General features: G+C 40.3%; 1 protein-coding gene across 1 annotated transcript in view; it reads right to left on the reverse strand.

The window, feature by feature from the left end:
- The window catches only part of CALCR (calcitonin receptor), a 240080-nt gene that overhangs the window by 88345 nt on the left and 138348 nt on the right, over positions 1-13387 (reverse strand). The window contains exon 3 of the mRNA XM_039525170.1: positions 2491-2644. Coding sequence (XP_039381104.1) covers positions 2491-2644 — 154 coding nt within the window. The remainder of the gene's footprint in view (positions 1-2490; positions 2645-13387) is intronic.

Raw genomic sequence — 13387 nt, forward strand, 5'->3', positions numbered from 1 at the left:
ATTGATGTTTTTCAATACACCATACAGCCTTTCCTTCAAGGAAAACAACAAGACAATTATTTTCCACTGGACATATCAGAAATGCACATCTAAGTGATAAAATAGAAAAGGGACAATTTGAAGAGAATAATGAATAATAACTGGCTCAAGAATAGTACAATTTTGAAAATGAAGCGGGGGAAGGAGGGCAGGGAATGATTCTCTCGAAATCACGTAGACTGAAATTCTGTGCTGCAACTTGAAGGCAGACTATGGTGGCTTTAAGCTACTTGTGTGTCCACCCAGTCCTGGGCTCCTTCAAGGGCTGGAGAGGCTCCAGGAGTATACAGCCTTGAGGTCTAAGTTATGGCAGTCTCTCTGGGTTGCCCTATGGGCTGCAGTGGTGCATGGAATTGCTGCAGCTTTGCATGCTGAAGCCCTGTTCCTGATCCATCCACTAAACTAGGGGATCCTCTCTTCAGAAGACAGTCTTATAGCTGACTTCTGCAATTCCTGCACCAGGGCAATCTTCTGACAAGGTATTTAGAGCCCCTTTATGCTGCTCCAGGCCTTCTTTTGAGGTTTAATGGGTTGGAGTGAGGGGCAAAGGTCTTTTTTCGTATCAATTTTTCTTCATAGAACCAAACTGGAAAAAAATCATTTCATTCATGTTGAAATCATCTCAGTTATTCTCATCATAAGACATAAAAACCCCATATCTTGTATCAAACCCAGCCATATCAAATGACAACTTCAGTCTAGCTGTCAGTCAGCGGCACATAGGAGTTGCCACATTGCACTAGACCAGCATCCATCTCCTGTCTGCAGTAGAGCTGCAGCAGAGGAAATTTCAAGAAATCCTGCAGTGCAAATTAGTCCCTTATCCAGCAAATCCTTAAGCATTTGTGTAACTTTACTCATACAACAAGTCCCACTGAAGCCAACGGAACTTTTACACAAGTGAATCTACACAGGTTTGCAGAACTGGGGCCTAATAGAATAGAATAAGCTGCTCATAAAGGATTTTTTCCCCCTAAAGCCAAGCAATTAGAGATTTGCTTTTGCCCTGACACACAAGGGCTTATATCCCTTAATGACTGGTTTATCCTATCTTACAGCTATGGATGTTCTCATTATGGACCTGAATACTATGCCCACTGAAGTCAATAGGAGCCTTTCCACTGACTTCAATACACTTTAGATCAGACCTTGAACATCTAAATGTCAAATCATTTTTTTAATCTCACAGAGCTCAGTAATATCCTGTGAGCACAACAACATTTTGTGGTGATAAGTCCCATAGTCTACATATCCATTGTGTATAAAAATACTTTCTTTAATCCAATATAGATGTCATAAATTTGTCAGGTTTCAGTTTCATCAAATTTCTCTTTGTTCTTGTATTATGAGAAAAACATATCTGATTTACCTTCTCTATACCGTTCATTATTTTGTATATTTTTATCGTGTCCTCTTTTAGTTGTCTCCTCTCTACACTAAACAGTCCCAATATGTTTATTTTTTTCTCACATAAAATCTCACAATGCCTTTAATCATTTTGTCACCCTTCTCTGGCTTATTTCTATTTCCACGGTATCCTTTTTGAAATAAGACTGACCAGAACTGAACACAGTATTCCTAGTGACGGTGCTTCTGGAATTATATCATGACAGCATTATATGTCCAATATTATTTTCCATTCCATTGCTTATACATCCCAATATTTTGTTTGCTCTTTTGATCACTGCTCCACAGGACAGCCCTAGATGTTTTGTGGCCCAGGATGGAAATCCGACCTCCAAAAGCACAAGCACATGCACACAAATCAAACCAAATAAAAAAACCACAATTCCCCGCTTTGACCATGATTTAATGCCCTGAGGATGGCTGCCCACATTACTCAGCCCTAGGGCTGGCCCAGCCACTCTGGCTTCAGCAAAGGTTTCATTTAACTGTTCACAATAATGCCCATGACTGGATGGTTACATTTAACTTAGAATACAGAATATTTAGAACATCTGTGTTAATTTAGAACCCAGAAAGGTGTCGGTCAATAAACAAATTATGAAAAAAGGAAATAGCTGGTTGAAGAAAATAGAAGGACAGCTATATTGAAGAGATTGCTATTCATATTCTCTCTCTTTAAAGTATCTGTGCGGGTTTGATACTTGTGAAAGGTGCTGGACTGACAGCCCTAAAGACTGCTGTTCCCAAAGCATGAACAGCAGTAATTCAAGCTTCACCACATTGCCAATTTGGTGTGCCTCCATGGTGCCAGGGAGGAATGATCTCTAAGGGTGAGAGGATTGTTCGTTCTCCATGATCATTTGTAGGGCTATTCTCCCTAAAACTGATACAATGGGTGATACATTGGTATGATTTTGCAAATGTAGACAGTAGACTATGCATAATAATATTAGTACACAGAAGGAAATGTTCCTTTACAGTTGTACCCAAAACATGTCAATGTGCAATTACAGGTGCCCCCTCCCCGCCTTTTTTTTCTTTTACCTTTTTTTCTATATGGCGGATCTCTGTTCATTCTCTCATAGCATTTGAACTGTGAATCTATTATCTTCTGCCGTACTGGTGAATGTTCAGTTACTACAGGCTCTAATGTAGGATCAGTATAATTGACAGTAGAAGTAAGACTTGGAGCCATTCTCTGCAGAAAGGAAAATCTGTTAATGTAAATGAGTAAAACCAGGAGGAGAAAATCAAAAACATGAGGTTCAGAAATCTCTATTATCTTTACTTCAAAGGCCTTTTATCTGCACACATGCTTGGTATTTTTTATGGAACTTTTATCTTTGGCAAAACAAATTGTAAATATAGTAGTTTTTCTCCACTATAAACTCAGCATTTTCACCACATTCTTTCCCTTAGACTAGGTAACATAAAGAATCAATAGAGACCTTGTAAAGGCTGAGAAACGTTTCATTTGTTTTATTGGCCTACAGGTACTTTTTAAAATCTGCTCTGCCACAAGTTGCAGCTCCCAGCTATCTTCTCTAGATAATGTAGGTTTTTCCACTGTACCCAGCATTGTGTATCTTATTGCCACATCTCACAAATCAACTGAATGTTTCATATTCCGAGTGATCAAGCTGATGTCACCCTGGAAATCCACTGAATTGTTGATGCAAATAGAGGCATAGGCCAAAGATTTCAAACCCAAGAGCCTAAGTTTAGGTCTTTCAATCCTTAGTTGGACACATAAGTAAAACATACCTGATTTTCAAAAGTGCTGAGTGCCTGTAGCCCCCTTTGATTACAATGGGCTATATTGTGGCATTTATTCCACAGCCCTGTGTAAGGACAGGGCAGACTCACACTACTCTACTAGAATCATGGAAAGACTGTCTCAGCCAGGCAAAATTTCTTCTGTGATGGGTCAGTGCTCATGGGAGTGCACACCTTGTTCCATCCATTAAGATTGAATTGATCCCTCTATTGCACCAAACCAGCTCTGTGGGCCAGTCTAAAGTGAGATAGCATGGGGCTTTTGTTCCTCTCCATCCTACTCCACCCGTTTTGTAATGTGATCCCAATGGGAGGTGAATGGAATGAGCAATTCCTATGCTTCCTTTCTTGTTTGACTCCCTACCTCTCCACAATAGCCATCACACTCTGGCCCATAGGGATTTGTGGGTTCTCGGTACCCGTGAACGTCAGGCCACATTTATTTAGGTGCATACATTTTATTTTGGAATGTAACTTCAGGCACCCAGGTTTGAAAATGTAGGGCCCAACCTTTACTATTCCAAGCCTAGATTTCCTTAGAGACTAGGCATGCAAGCCTGTTGGCTTTAATACACGATTCCTTTTGGCTGCATTGTGTTTCTCAAAACCAAAATGTGTGTTTGGCTTTCCCACAAAGGATCCCAGGAGTATGTTTCAGATGATATCTACTCCATTTATAGGTGACTCACTGCGAGCCTGAGGGGTTTATAGTAGCATTTGATTATTTAAATGGGCATTTATAGTTGTACAAATAGAAAACATGAGCATTTTCAATCCTATTTTAATACCGCCCTATTCCTCCAAAATAATACTTGTTCCTTATTGCTCAAGTAATACCACAAACTATTGCATTCAAAAGTTGTTTCATTTAACACTACTAGATCACTTTTATATAGTCTATAACATGGACAGTGTGTTTGAATTACAGAAAGCAAAGCCTGAATTTATCAGTTCTTCTGTTTCACGTTATTTCACGTTAGCCCTTTAATGCCCCCATATCTAACTGAATTTACAATCTCATTTGCTACCAACATTTTAATTTTCACTAGCAAACAACCGCCATTTGGAGTGTAAAGAGGATGAAGAATCCATTTTACTTCATTATATTGAGATAATTGTTTGAAATAAAACAGATGAAAATAGGAAGAAGGGAGATATATTCTTGATAGGTTCTACTCTATTCTTTTAAATTTAGGGGGGAGGGATAGCTCAGTGGTTTGAGCATTGGCCTGTTAAACCCAGGATTGTGAGTTCAATCCTTGAGGGGGTCACTTAGGGATCTGGGGCAAAAATCAGTACTTGGTCCTGCTAGTGAAGGCAGGGGGCTGGACTCAATGACCTTTCAAGGTCCTTTCCAGTTCTAGAATATAGGTATATCTCCTATTATTAGGTACTTATACTACACCCTTCACTCAGTGAGTGAGATATGTCTGGATGGTTCTGTTTGGATACTTGGATAAAAATGAATTAAAGTGTATAGAAAGCCTAGAACCAAGAATATGTAAATGTACCCCAGATCAGTGAAAAGGGAGTGGGACTCACAAAAGACCTTCCAAAGCTACATCAGCAACAATCAAATATCAAGAAGGAATTAACAAAACATTCAGTGAGTAAGGAAGGCTATAGAGGGATGGGATGAAATAGTGGAGGGACAGGGCCTCCATATAGATGGCCTCTGCTTCTGGTGGCTTCCCTGGTATGCATGGGGATTTTGAAAGATCTGCAGGTTTTGGAGGTAGAGCCATATGATTGTTCTGGGCATAGAGTTTCCTCTCCCCTAAATAGGTTTTCCCTGGAGAAGGGATGATCTGACCCCCTTTTTGACCAAACACAATTAAAACCAATTCAAAGATTTGCAATGCCAGAAGAGATTGAAAAGTTTGTGGTCCTGAATTATACATTTGTTCTACTAGATTTTTTCCTTACAACTTAGAGAACAATTCAAATATGAGATAAAAGGGAAAAATATAAATCTATATGTTAGAACAGTAAGCACATGTTAAGTAATTAAAAAATCTTGCCATCTTTTTTAACCTTTTCAAGATGATCTATCTAAAAATAAAAGAGAACTGTGCATTCACAGAGGCTACATAGGACAAAAACATAGTGTACCTTGAAACTAAAAGCAAGAAATGCCAGCAGAAAGGAAATGTACTAAAGGTATCTTGTAGTAGGTGAGGACATGATGATTTACTATTGTAAAGCCATTTTTAAAAGGGATGATAGTCTTTTTGTGAGTAGGCTATTTCTGAGAGAGAAGACATCTTATTCTTGAAGAGCAATTTTACAAATTGCCACACACAAAGGGACTAGGCCTGTTCCCAAATAAGTTAATGGCAAAACTTTCATTGGGTATATAGTTAAAGGAGAACACCTTACTCAGTGGTTGTCGGTCTTGTGTATGCGTGTGTTTGGTGGCAGGGTGTGTATGCAAAAGGAGTAAGAACTCACACCCTGCTTTGTTAATTTTGTATTTAGCACAGTGCATTTTATCTGTATCTAAATCATCTATACAGAATTGTTTAAATTAAGCTATAACGTAACAAATGAGACTGTATTCTCTAGTCATTAGAAAATGTAAAAGGTGAAATCATGGCCCCATTAAAGTCAATGGCAAAATTCTCACTGACTTCAGTGGGCCCTTGATTTCATCCAGGTAAATTAAAAACACAAAAATTTTCATGATTGTCTTATAAATAGAAACTGCCTCATGACATATAGTGTATCTTACCTGTATTTGGATAAAAAACAGAACATTAATGTTTTGATACAATAGGCCCAGATTGTCAAAGGTATTTATGCTCCTAACTTCTATTTGATTTCAATGGAAGTTGGAAGTATAATTACCTTTGAGGATCTGGCCAATAGTCATAGACATAAGCTCAGTTTTGTTCTTTTAGTGCACAATAAGCATTTGCACACATCAGGTAGTTTATTCACAATTTATTTGAGCATGAATACTTCTGAAAATCTGACCAATGCTTTGTAAGTATGAACAGTATTTTTTCTCTTTCTCCCTGTCTCTTAAAATCAGGTAAAAAATCTGAGGATGAATGTGAAATACACATTTTTGGAGCTTTAGTCTTTTCTATTGTATATAGGAGTGTAGCAAGGGGCATGGGCTCCCTCTGGGCCTGACAGGGAGGAACCAAGGCCCACCCCCTGGTGGGTAGAGCCAGGCCAGCCATGCCTGCCCTTCCAGAAACAGAGAAGCGGGACAGGAAGTACAAAAGGCAGGCCCTGCAGCTCAGTTGACCAGAGCCGGTGAAGGAAACAGATGCCTCTCACCACTGCTGGGGCTTGTGCCCAACGGGGACCTCTACAGCACAGAGGACTTGAAGGGATTGCCAGAGCTGCCAGCTGAGAGGGGTGCCGAGGAGCTCTTGGGACTGCCACTAGCTGTGTACCCTGAGGAGCCGGAGGATGCACACAAAGTGAAGGTACCCAGTGAGGGAGTCATAGGAAGTAGTCCAGGAACACCAGACAATAGTCTGGTTGTAGTACCACAGTGCTGGTTGGCATATTGTAGTGGGATCCCCGTTGACCCAGAGGCAGAGCACTCCACCACTGTTAGGGCCCTGGGATGGGACCCTGTGGAGTAGGATGTGCCTGGGTCCCTCTATCCCCTGCTCGCAAACCCCGCCCCAGGATGGCCGCCTTCCCTCCTTAGGCCAGGAGGTCTGTGTTTGTCTGCCGTCTGCCTGAATTAGGACATCAGGCAAGAGACGGTTTGGTGCTCTGCCCTGCCTGAGGTCCCGAGCCCCCAAGACTGTGCACTTCTCTTCCCTGCCTGAGGGCCAGCCTGCTGGACTATTTGCTGCTCTGCCCTACCTGAGGGTCAGGGGCCTAGACTCTTTGCTGCCTGGATCTGCCTAGAGGGCTGGGGACTCAGGCTACGTCTTTACTACCCGCCCAGGTCGGCGGGTAGCGTTCGACTTCTCAGAGTTCGATATATCACATCTCATCTAGACACGATATATCGAACTCCGAACGCGCTCCCGTCGACTCCGGAACTCCACCACCGCGAACGGCGGTGGTGGAGTTGACGGGGGAGCCGCGGACTTCAATCCCGCGGCGTCTGGACGGGTGAGTAGTTCGAACTAAGGTAGTTCGAGTTCAGCTACGCTATTCGCGTAGCTGAACTTGCGTACCTTAGTTCGACCCCCCCTCAGTGTAGACCAGGCCTCAGAGGCTGCTAATTCCCTGTTAAGCCAACTTTTCCAGAGACGCAGAAGCAACGAGGCATGGCCTCCCTCCAGGCCTGACAGAGAGGGACAGACACAGGCCTCTACAAGGAGCTTATACTGCACCCACAACTCTGATATTAAATGGCTCGATCCAAGAACCACTGAAGTCAATGGTGGTCTTTCCACTGACTTCAGTGGGTTTAGGAACAGACCCTACATGCTGGGGCTTAATTAATCAAAATATTAACATATTTAATAATTTATTTTACATCTAGAATGAGGTGACATATTATCGTTGCATCCTCAATTCTTGCTTTATGAGGTTACTTATTTAAGTATGATAGACTGCAAAAAAAGGGGTTATGTATCTTTTCTCCTTATTTGCATACAAAGAGTGGGACAAGTAGGGGAAATGACTTATTCATAACATCCTACGGTCCACTCTTCCACAGCTATAGGCTCAGATACACATATAGGCTCCACATACAGGTCACATAGGCTCATGTCCAACTCCGATTAACTTCAGTGTGCACTGGATCAGGCTATTAGTTCCTTGGAGAAATTATCAAGAAATTTGGTTAGAAATCTAAATTTGGAAATTTACATTTGGAATGTTGTAATTGGGTACTTTTGGTTTTAACAGATGTTAAGAAAAAGCATTTTAAGATTATGCCATAAAAGGTATTTAACAAGACTAAGTAATCTCTTATCGATTAATATCTGCTATAGTATGTGGAATTGTATTTTCCACGAGTTCATTACTATGTATTGGAAAAATTTCCCAGCCATCAATTTTTTCAGATGGAAGTACAAATAATGTCAATATGTACAGTAAAGTAGAATACCTTGTGCATTATAAATTATTCTTTATTAAAGAGAAATAAATAATTCACAACTTCATAATCAGGACATTTGGCATATGGTATAAGTGATCAGTATTATTTCTTCTGAAGAAAACTGCTTAAGTGATGTCCTATGCAGCAGTTTAGCAGCCGTACATATGATGTCACTCCTAAAAGTCCAAGTAAATGACGTCATACATACGACCACCAAGCCACCACTCAAATGACAGTTATAAGAAGATGAATTATCATTATGAGTAGAGTGCTGAGAATACTGATGATCTCTTTATACCTAGAATTGGTAATACAGTCCAGATGAAAGCAATTTGCATGTATTATTTGTCCCACTCTACTATGAAGTCTTAAACACAGTTAAATCCGTCTGTCTAATCGATGCAAGATTTTCCTCATTTGTACAACACAGACTCCAGATAAAGGAAACATAAAATATAGTTGTTTCAGAAACTGCTTCATGTGATGAACAAGTTTTCAAAAAGGCCCTACTCCATCATTAGTAATGATAAAAACATAAAAAGTACTGTATAAATTATTGACTCTAAGTGACATTTAGGACCAAACGGTATATATATTAGATCACTTTCTTTCCTTCCATCTGTCTTTTTTCTAAACTAAGTATAGTAAATTGGCAACCTCTAATTTTGAGCCCAGAAAAATATCTTATGAATTCTGGCCAAGTCAATAATTTATTATTATTGGTTCTGGTGGCTGAAAAATACCCTCCAAATTCTTTTTTAAATTGCTATATCCAGTCACCACTATACGGATCACTAAATTCCTATCCTTAGGTACATCCAATCTTTCAGTGGGAACTCAGCACAACTCAACATGGGTTACACAGACCCTCCAGAACCTTGAATCTGGTCCCATGTCTCTTCACGATTATTAATGGCACAATAGTGATAGAATCCATTGAGCATGCTTTAGGAAGGCAATTAATGCACAGTACTCTCAATGTTATAGAACATTATAACTATTTTTCCCCATCTTTTATTATTTGTTTAACATGAGTAAAAGAACTTTGAAATATTTAATGATATTTCCTCACATTCATACATTGAACATTAAAATTCTTCGAATATTTAGCTAGCATTAAAGCAGGATAGAAGCTAGTTTTTATACTGTGATACCATGATGCTTACATCACTAATGTTGGCAGGTCTTTAAATAAGCAAGAGACCACCAATAGCATAATGGGAAGACACTGTAATTTTAGTGAAAAACAACTTTTCTCTTCATTAATATTGATTATACTACTTTTGCGAGGCAGTCCTGCAAGCCTGGCTCACATGGGGAATCCTTACTTATATAAGTAGTCCAATGGAAGCGATGGGCTTGAAGGAAGACTATATTTGGCCTTTTGTCATAAGGAGCTGCTTTAGACCAATCAACGTCACAATGACATTAATTATTTTAATTTTTAAATTTGAAATTTGAAAAGCAGAGATTGAGTCAAAACCTTGGAGCATCCTTTAATTTGAGAATCTACCTTTTTGGATGCAGGTAGGCTTTTGTTTAATAGAAAACTTCACCGATTTTGTTTGTACCACAGTTTGAAAATAAGCAAATGCAGAAACACTCTCACCAACTCTAAACTATAAAATATGTATTTGCCTTCAAGGGGGATACTTATATGAGTAAGACTTGTATGTTTGAGCCCCAGTTGCTTACAGCTGGATGGCAATATATAGCTGCAAGGTGGAATATTCACTTTAAAGCAATTTTTTTCAAAGGCAACAGCACAGATAATCAGATCCTGCTGCTTCCGAATAGGTCTTAGGGGAAAAAAGTAAATAGCAAAAAGATTTAAAATGATGATTCACCCTTTATTGCATTTATTATGAGAAGCTTCCACATGTAATGTATGAGGCAGCCCAGGAAGATCTATTTTCTTCTGAATATGTTGGCCAGTGGAATTCTGTCCTATACTTTCCTCAGGAATCTGCAAAATTATACTCTGTGTACAATATGTGCTCAACAGATTCCTCTTTATTTTAAATTAATGATTAAAATCAAGAGTGGATTATTTTACCTTTTTTCAATAAATAGTAAAAATTGCTTTGGACTTTAAGAACTATACAGCACAGCAAAAATGGAAAAGCCCTCTCAGCAGAAAATAATTTAGAAAGTTATACATATTTTAAGTGTGAGGCATAGGGCCACCCAAGAAATCTCTGATTGGCTAGAGGTGGTGGAGGGCACTGCCTTCCAGAGATCCTGCAGGGTCTGCCTCCTCTATTGTGGGGATGGGATGGCTGCAGGAGATTGGATAACAGACTATGGAATTTCACTGGTGGTGATGAGTGTCATTCTCAAACAAAAATAAGCAGCTGGTTGCCCATGTCTTGAATTTCATTATGGTGGAGGTTGTCACTCCAAAACCAAGAGAGGAGATTGGGGTTACCTCCTTCTTCCCCAAGGGTGGGGGGGTTGATGCTTGCCAGGATAAAAAGGGTTTGTCCCTCGCATCTGGATTAAGATCTAAAATCCACTCAACTAAATCCAGGTGGCCCCCTACCTGACAAGTGTCCTCATGGACAGGATTTGGGGAGCTTAGGCAGGAACCCTAGGGACCATGTCAAGTCTGGATCCCCCATGCAGCCCACCCAATTCCAATGATGATGACATAGACTCATAGACTTTAAGGTCAGAAGGGACCATTATGATCATCTAGTCTGACCTCCTGCACATGCAGGCCACAGAATCTCACCCACCCACTCCTGTAACAAACCCCTAACCTATGTTATTGAAGTCCTCAAATCGTGGTTTAAAGACCTCAAGGTGCAGAGAATCCTCCAGCGAGTGACTCGTGCCCCATACTGCAGAGGAAGGCAAAAAGCCTTCAGGGCCTCTGCCAACCTTTCCTGGAGGAAAATTCCTTCCCAACCCTAAATATGGCGATCAGTTAAACCCTGAGCATGTGGGCAAGACTCACCAGCCAGCACCCAGGAAAGAATTCTCTGTGGTAACTCAGATCCCACCCCATCTAACATCACATCACAGACCACTGGGTATATTTACCTGCTAACAATCAAAGCTCAATTGCCAAATAAATTGCCAAAATTAGGCTATCCCATCATACCATCCCCTCCATAAACTTATCAAGCTTAGTCTTGAAGCCAAATATGTCTTTTGCCCCCACTACTCCTCTTGGAAGGCAAACTTCACTCCTCTAATAGTTAGAAACCTTCCTCTAATTTCAAATCTAAACTTCCTAGTGTCCAGGTTATATCCATTTGTTCTTGTGTCCACATTGGTACTAAGCTTAAATAATTCTTCTTCCTCCCTGACATTTATCCCTCTGATATATTTATAAAGAGCAATCATATCTCCCCTCAGCCTTCTTTTGGTTAGGCTAAACAAGCCAAGCTCTTTGAGTCTCCTTTCATAAGACAGATTTTCCATTCCTTGGATCATCCTAGTAGCCCTTCTCTATACCTGTTCCAGTTTGAATTCATCCTTCTTAAACATGGGACACCAGAACTGCACACAGTATTCCAGATGAGGTCTCACCAGTGCCTTGTATAACGGTACTAACACCTCCTTATCTTTACTGGAAATACCTCGTCTGATGCATCCTAAAACCGTATTAGCTTTTTTAATGGCCATATCACATTGGTTGCTCATAGTCATCCTGTGATCAACCAATACTCCAAGGTCCTTCTCCTCCTCTGTTACTTCCAACTGATGCGTCCCCAATTTATAACCAAAATTCTTGTTATTAATCCCTAAATGCATGACCTTGCACTTTTCACTATTAAATTTCATCCTATCACTATTATTCCAGTTTACAAGGTCATCCAGATCTTCCTGTATGATATCCCGGTCCTTCTCTGTGTTAGCAATACCTCCCAGCTTTGTGTCATCCGCAACCTTTATTAGCACATTCCCACTTTTTGTGCCAAGGTCAGTAATAAAAAGATTAAATAAGATTGGTCCCAAAACCGATCCCTGAGGAACTCCACTAGTAACCTCCTTCCAGCCTGACAGTTCACCTTTCAGTACGACCACCGTTCACCATTGTAGTCTCCCCTTTAACCAGTTCCTTATCCACCTTTCAATTTTCATATTGATCCCCATCTTTTCCAATTTAACTAATAATTCCCCATATCCTATGGTGACCCACTGACTGCCTTGGTTTATGGGGAATGGTCAGACCAGATTCATGGCTTTCCAGGAGGGGCTAGAATTTGCATTTCACATGTACTTTCCCCGAAGCAACAGAAAGTCAGGGTCCTGCTCAGCCAGTTGCCTAGAGGACGTAAGGATAGGACATAGCTGGATGACCAGAAATACACAGTTGAAAATAGTTTTAGGCAGCTAGGGGATGTGTTTGGGCTTCTGACTTCCCCCTCCCCCATGAACAGATGAAGGAGTTTTATTCTCAAACTCAGAAACACACAAGATGCTAAGTGAGTTTGTCTTGAACAAACCAACCAGTCCATCAAAGGGATGAATCCCTACCTGACCCAGACCCTGGAACAGCAGTTAACTGGGCGATTGGCAGAAGGGGCCTAAAACCCCCTTGTTCTGCAGTCACTGTACAGCTTGTTGGCCCAATGCCCAGACATGGGCTTTAGAAATTTTAGGGAGATGGTTGCTCAGGTGGTTGACTCACAAAACCCTGATGGGGGCCAGGGCTTGACTGCCACCAGACATAAATAAATTGTATTGAAAATTGTGAAGGCTGTAGTAATGAAAGAGTACCAAATGAAGGGTATCCTCATTGAAATGGCAAATGTCTCACTAACAGAATTGCAGAAATTTCTCACCATTATATAATTTTTCCATAATATATCAGTATACACAATTATATACAATTACAGTCTGCTTTTGATTCTGTCACACAGCTTTACCCATGATGAATTTGTTTTCCTTGTTTTTTAAATGAAAAAAATTTCAAGAGTACATGAACTTTTCAGAATTTGACACAGTTCAGACCTTCCATGTACAGTGTAGTCACTGAGGTGTAATGGCTATGTGAAAGATTTGGATTTAATGACCCTTTGTCAAGGATTTTAATAATCAAAAGACATTTGTGTAAAATACAACATTGGTCTCATTGGATCTAAATTCACTGTGTAGCCTTAACCTGGAGCAGAATCACTTGATGATTAC

The sequence above is a fragment of the Mauremys reevesii genome, linkage group 2 (genome assembly GCF_016161935.1).
Source record: "Mauremys reevesii isolate NIE-2019 linkage group 2, ASM1616193v1, whole genome shotgun sequence".
Taxonomy (NCBI): Eukaryota; Metazoa; Chordata; order Testudines; family Geoemydidae; genus Mauremys; species Mauremys reevesii.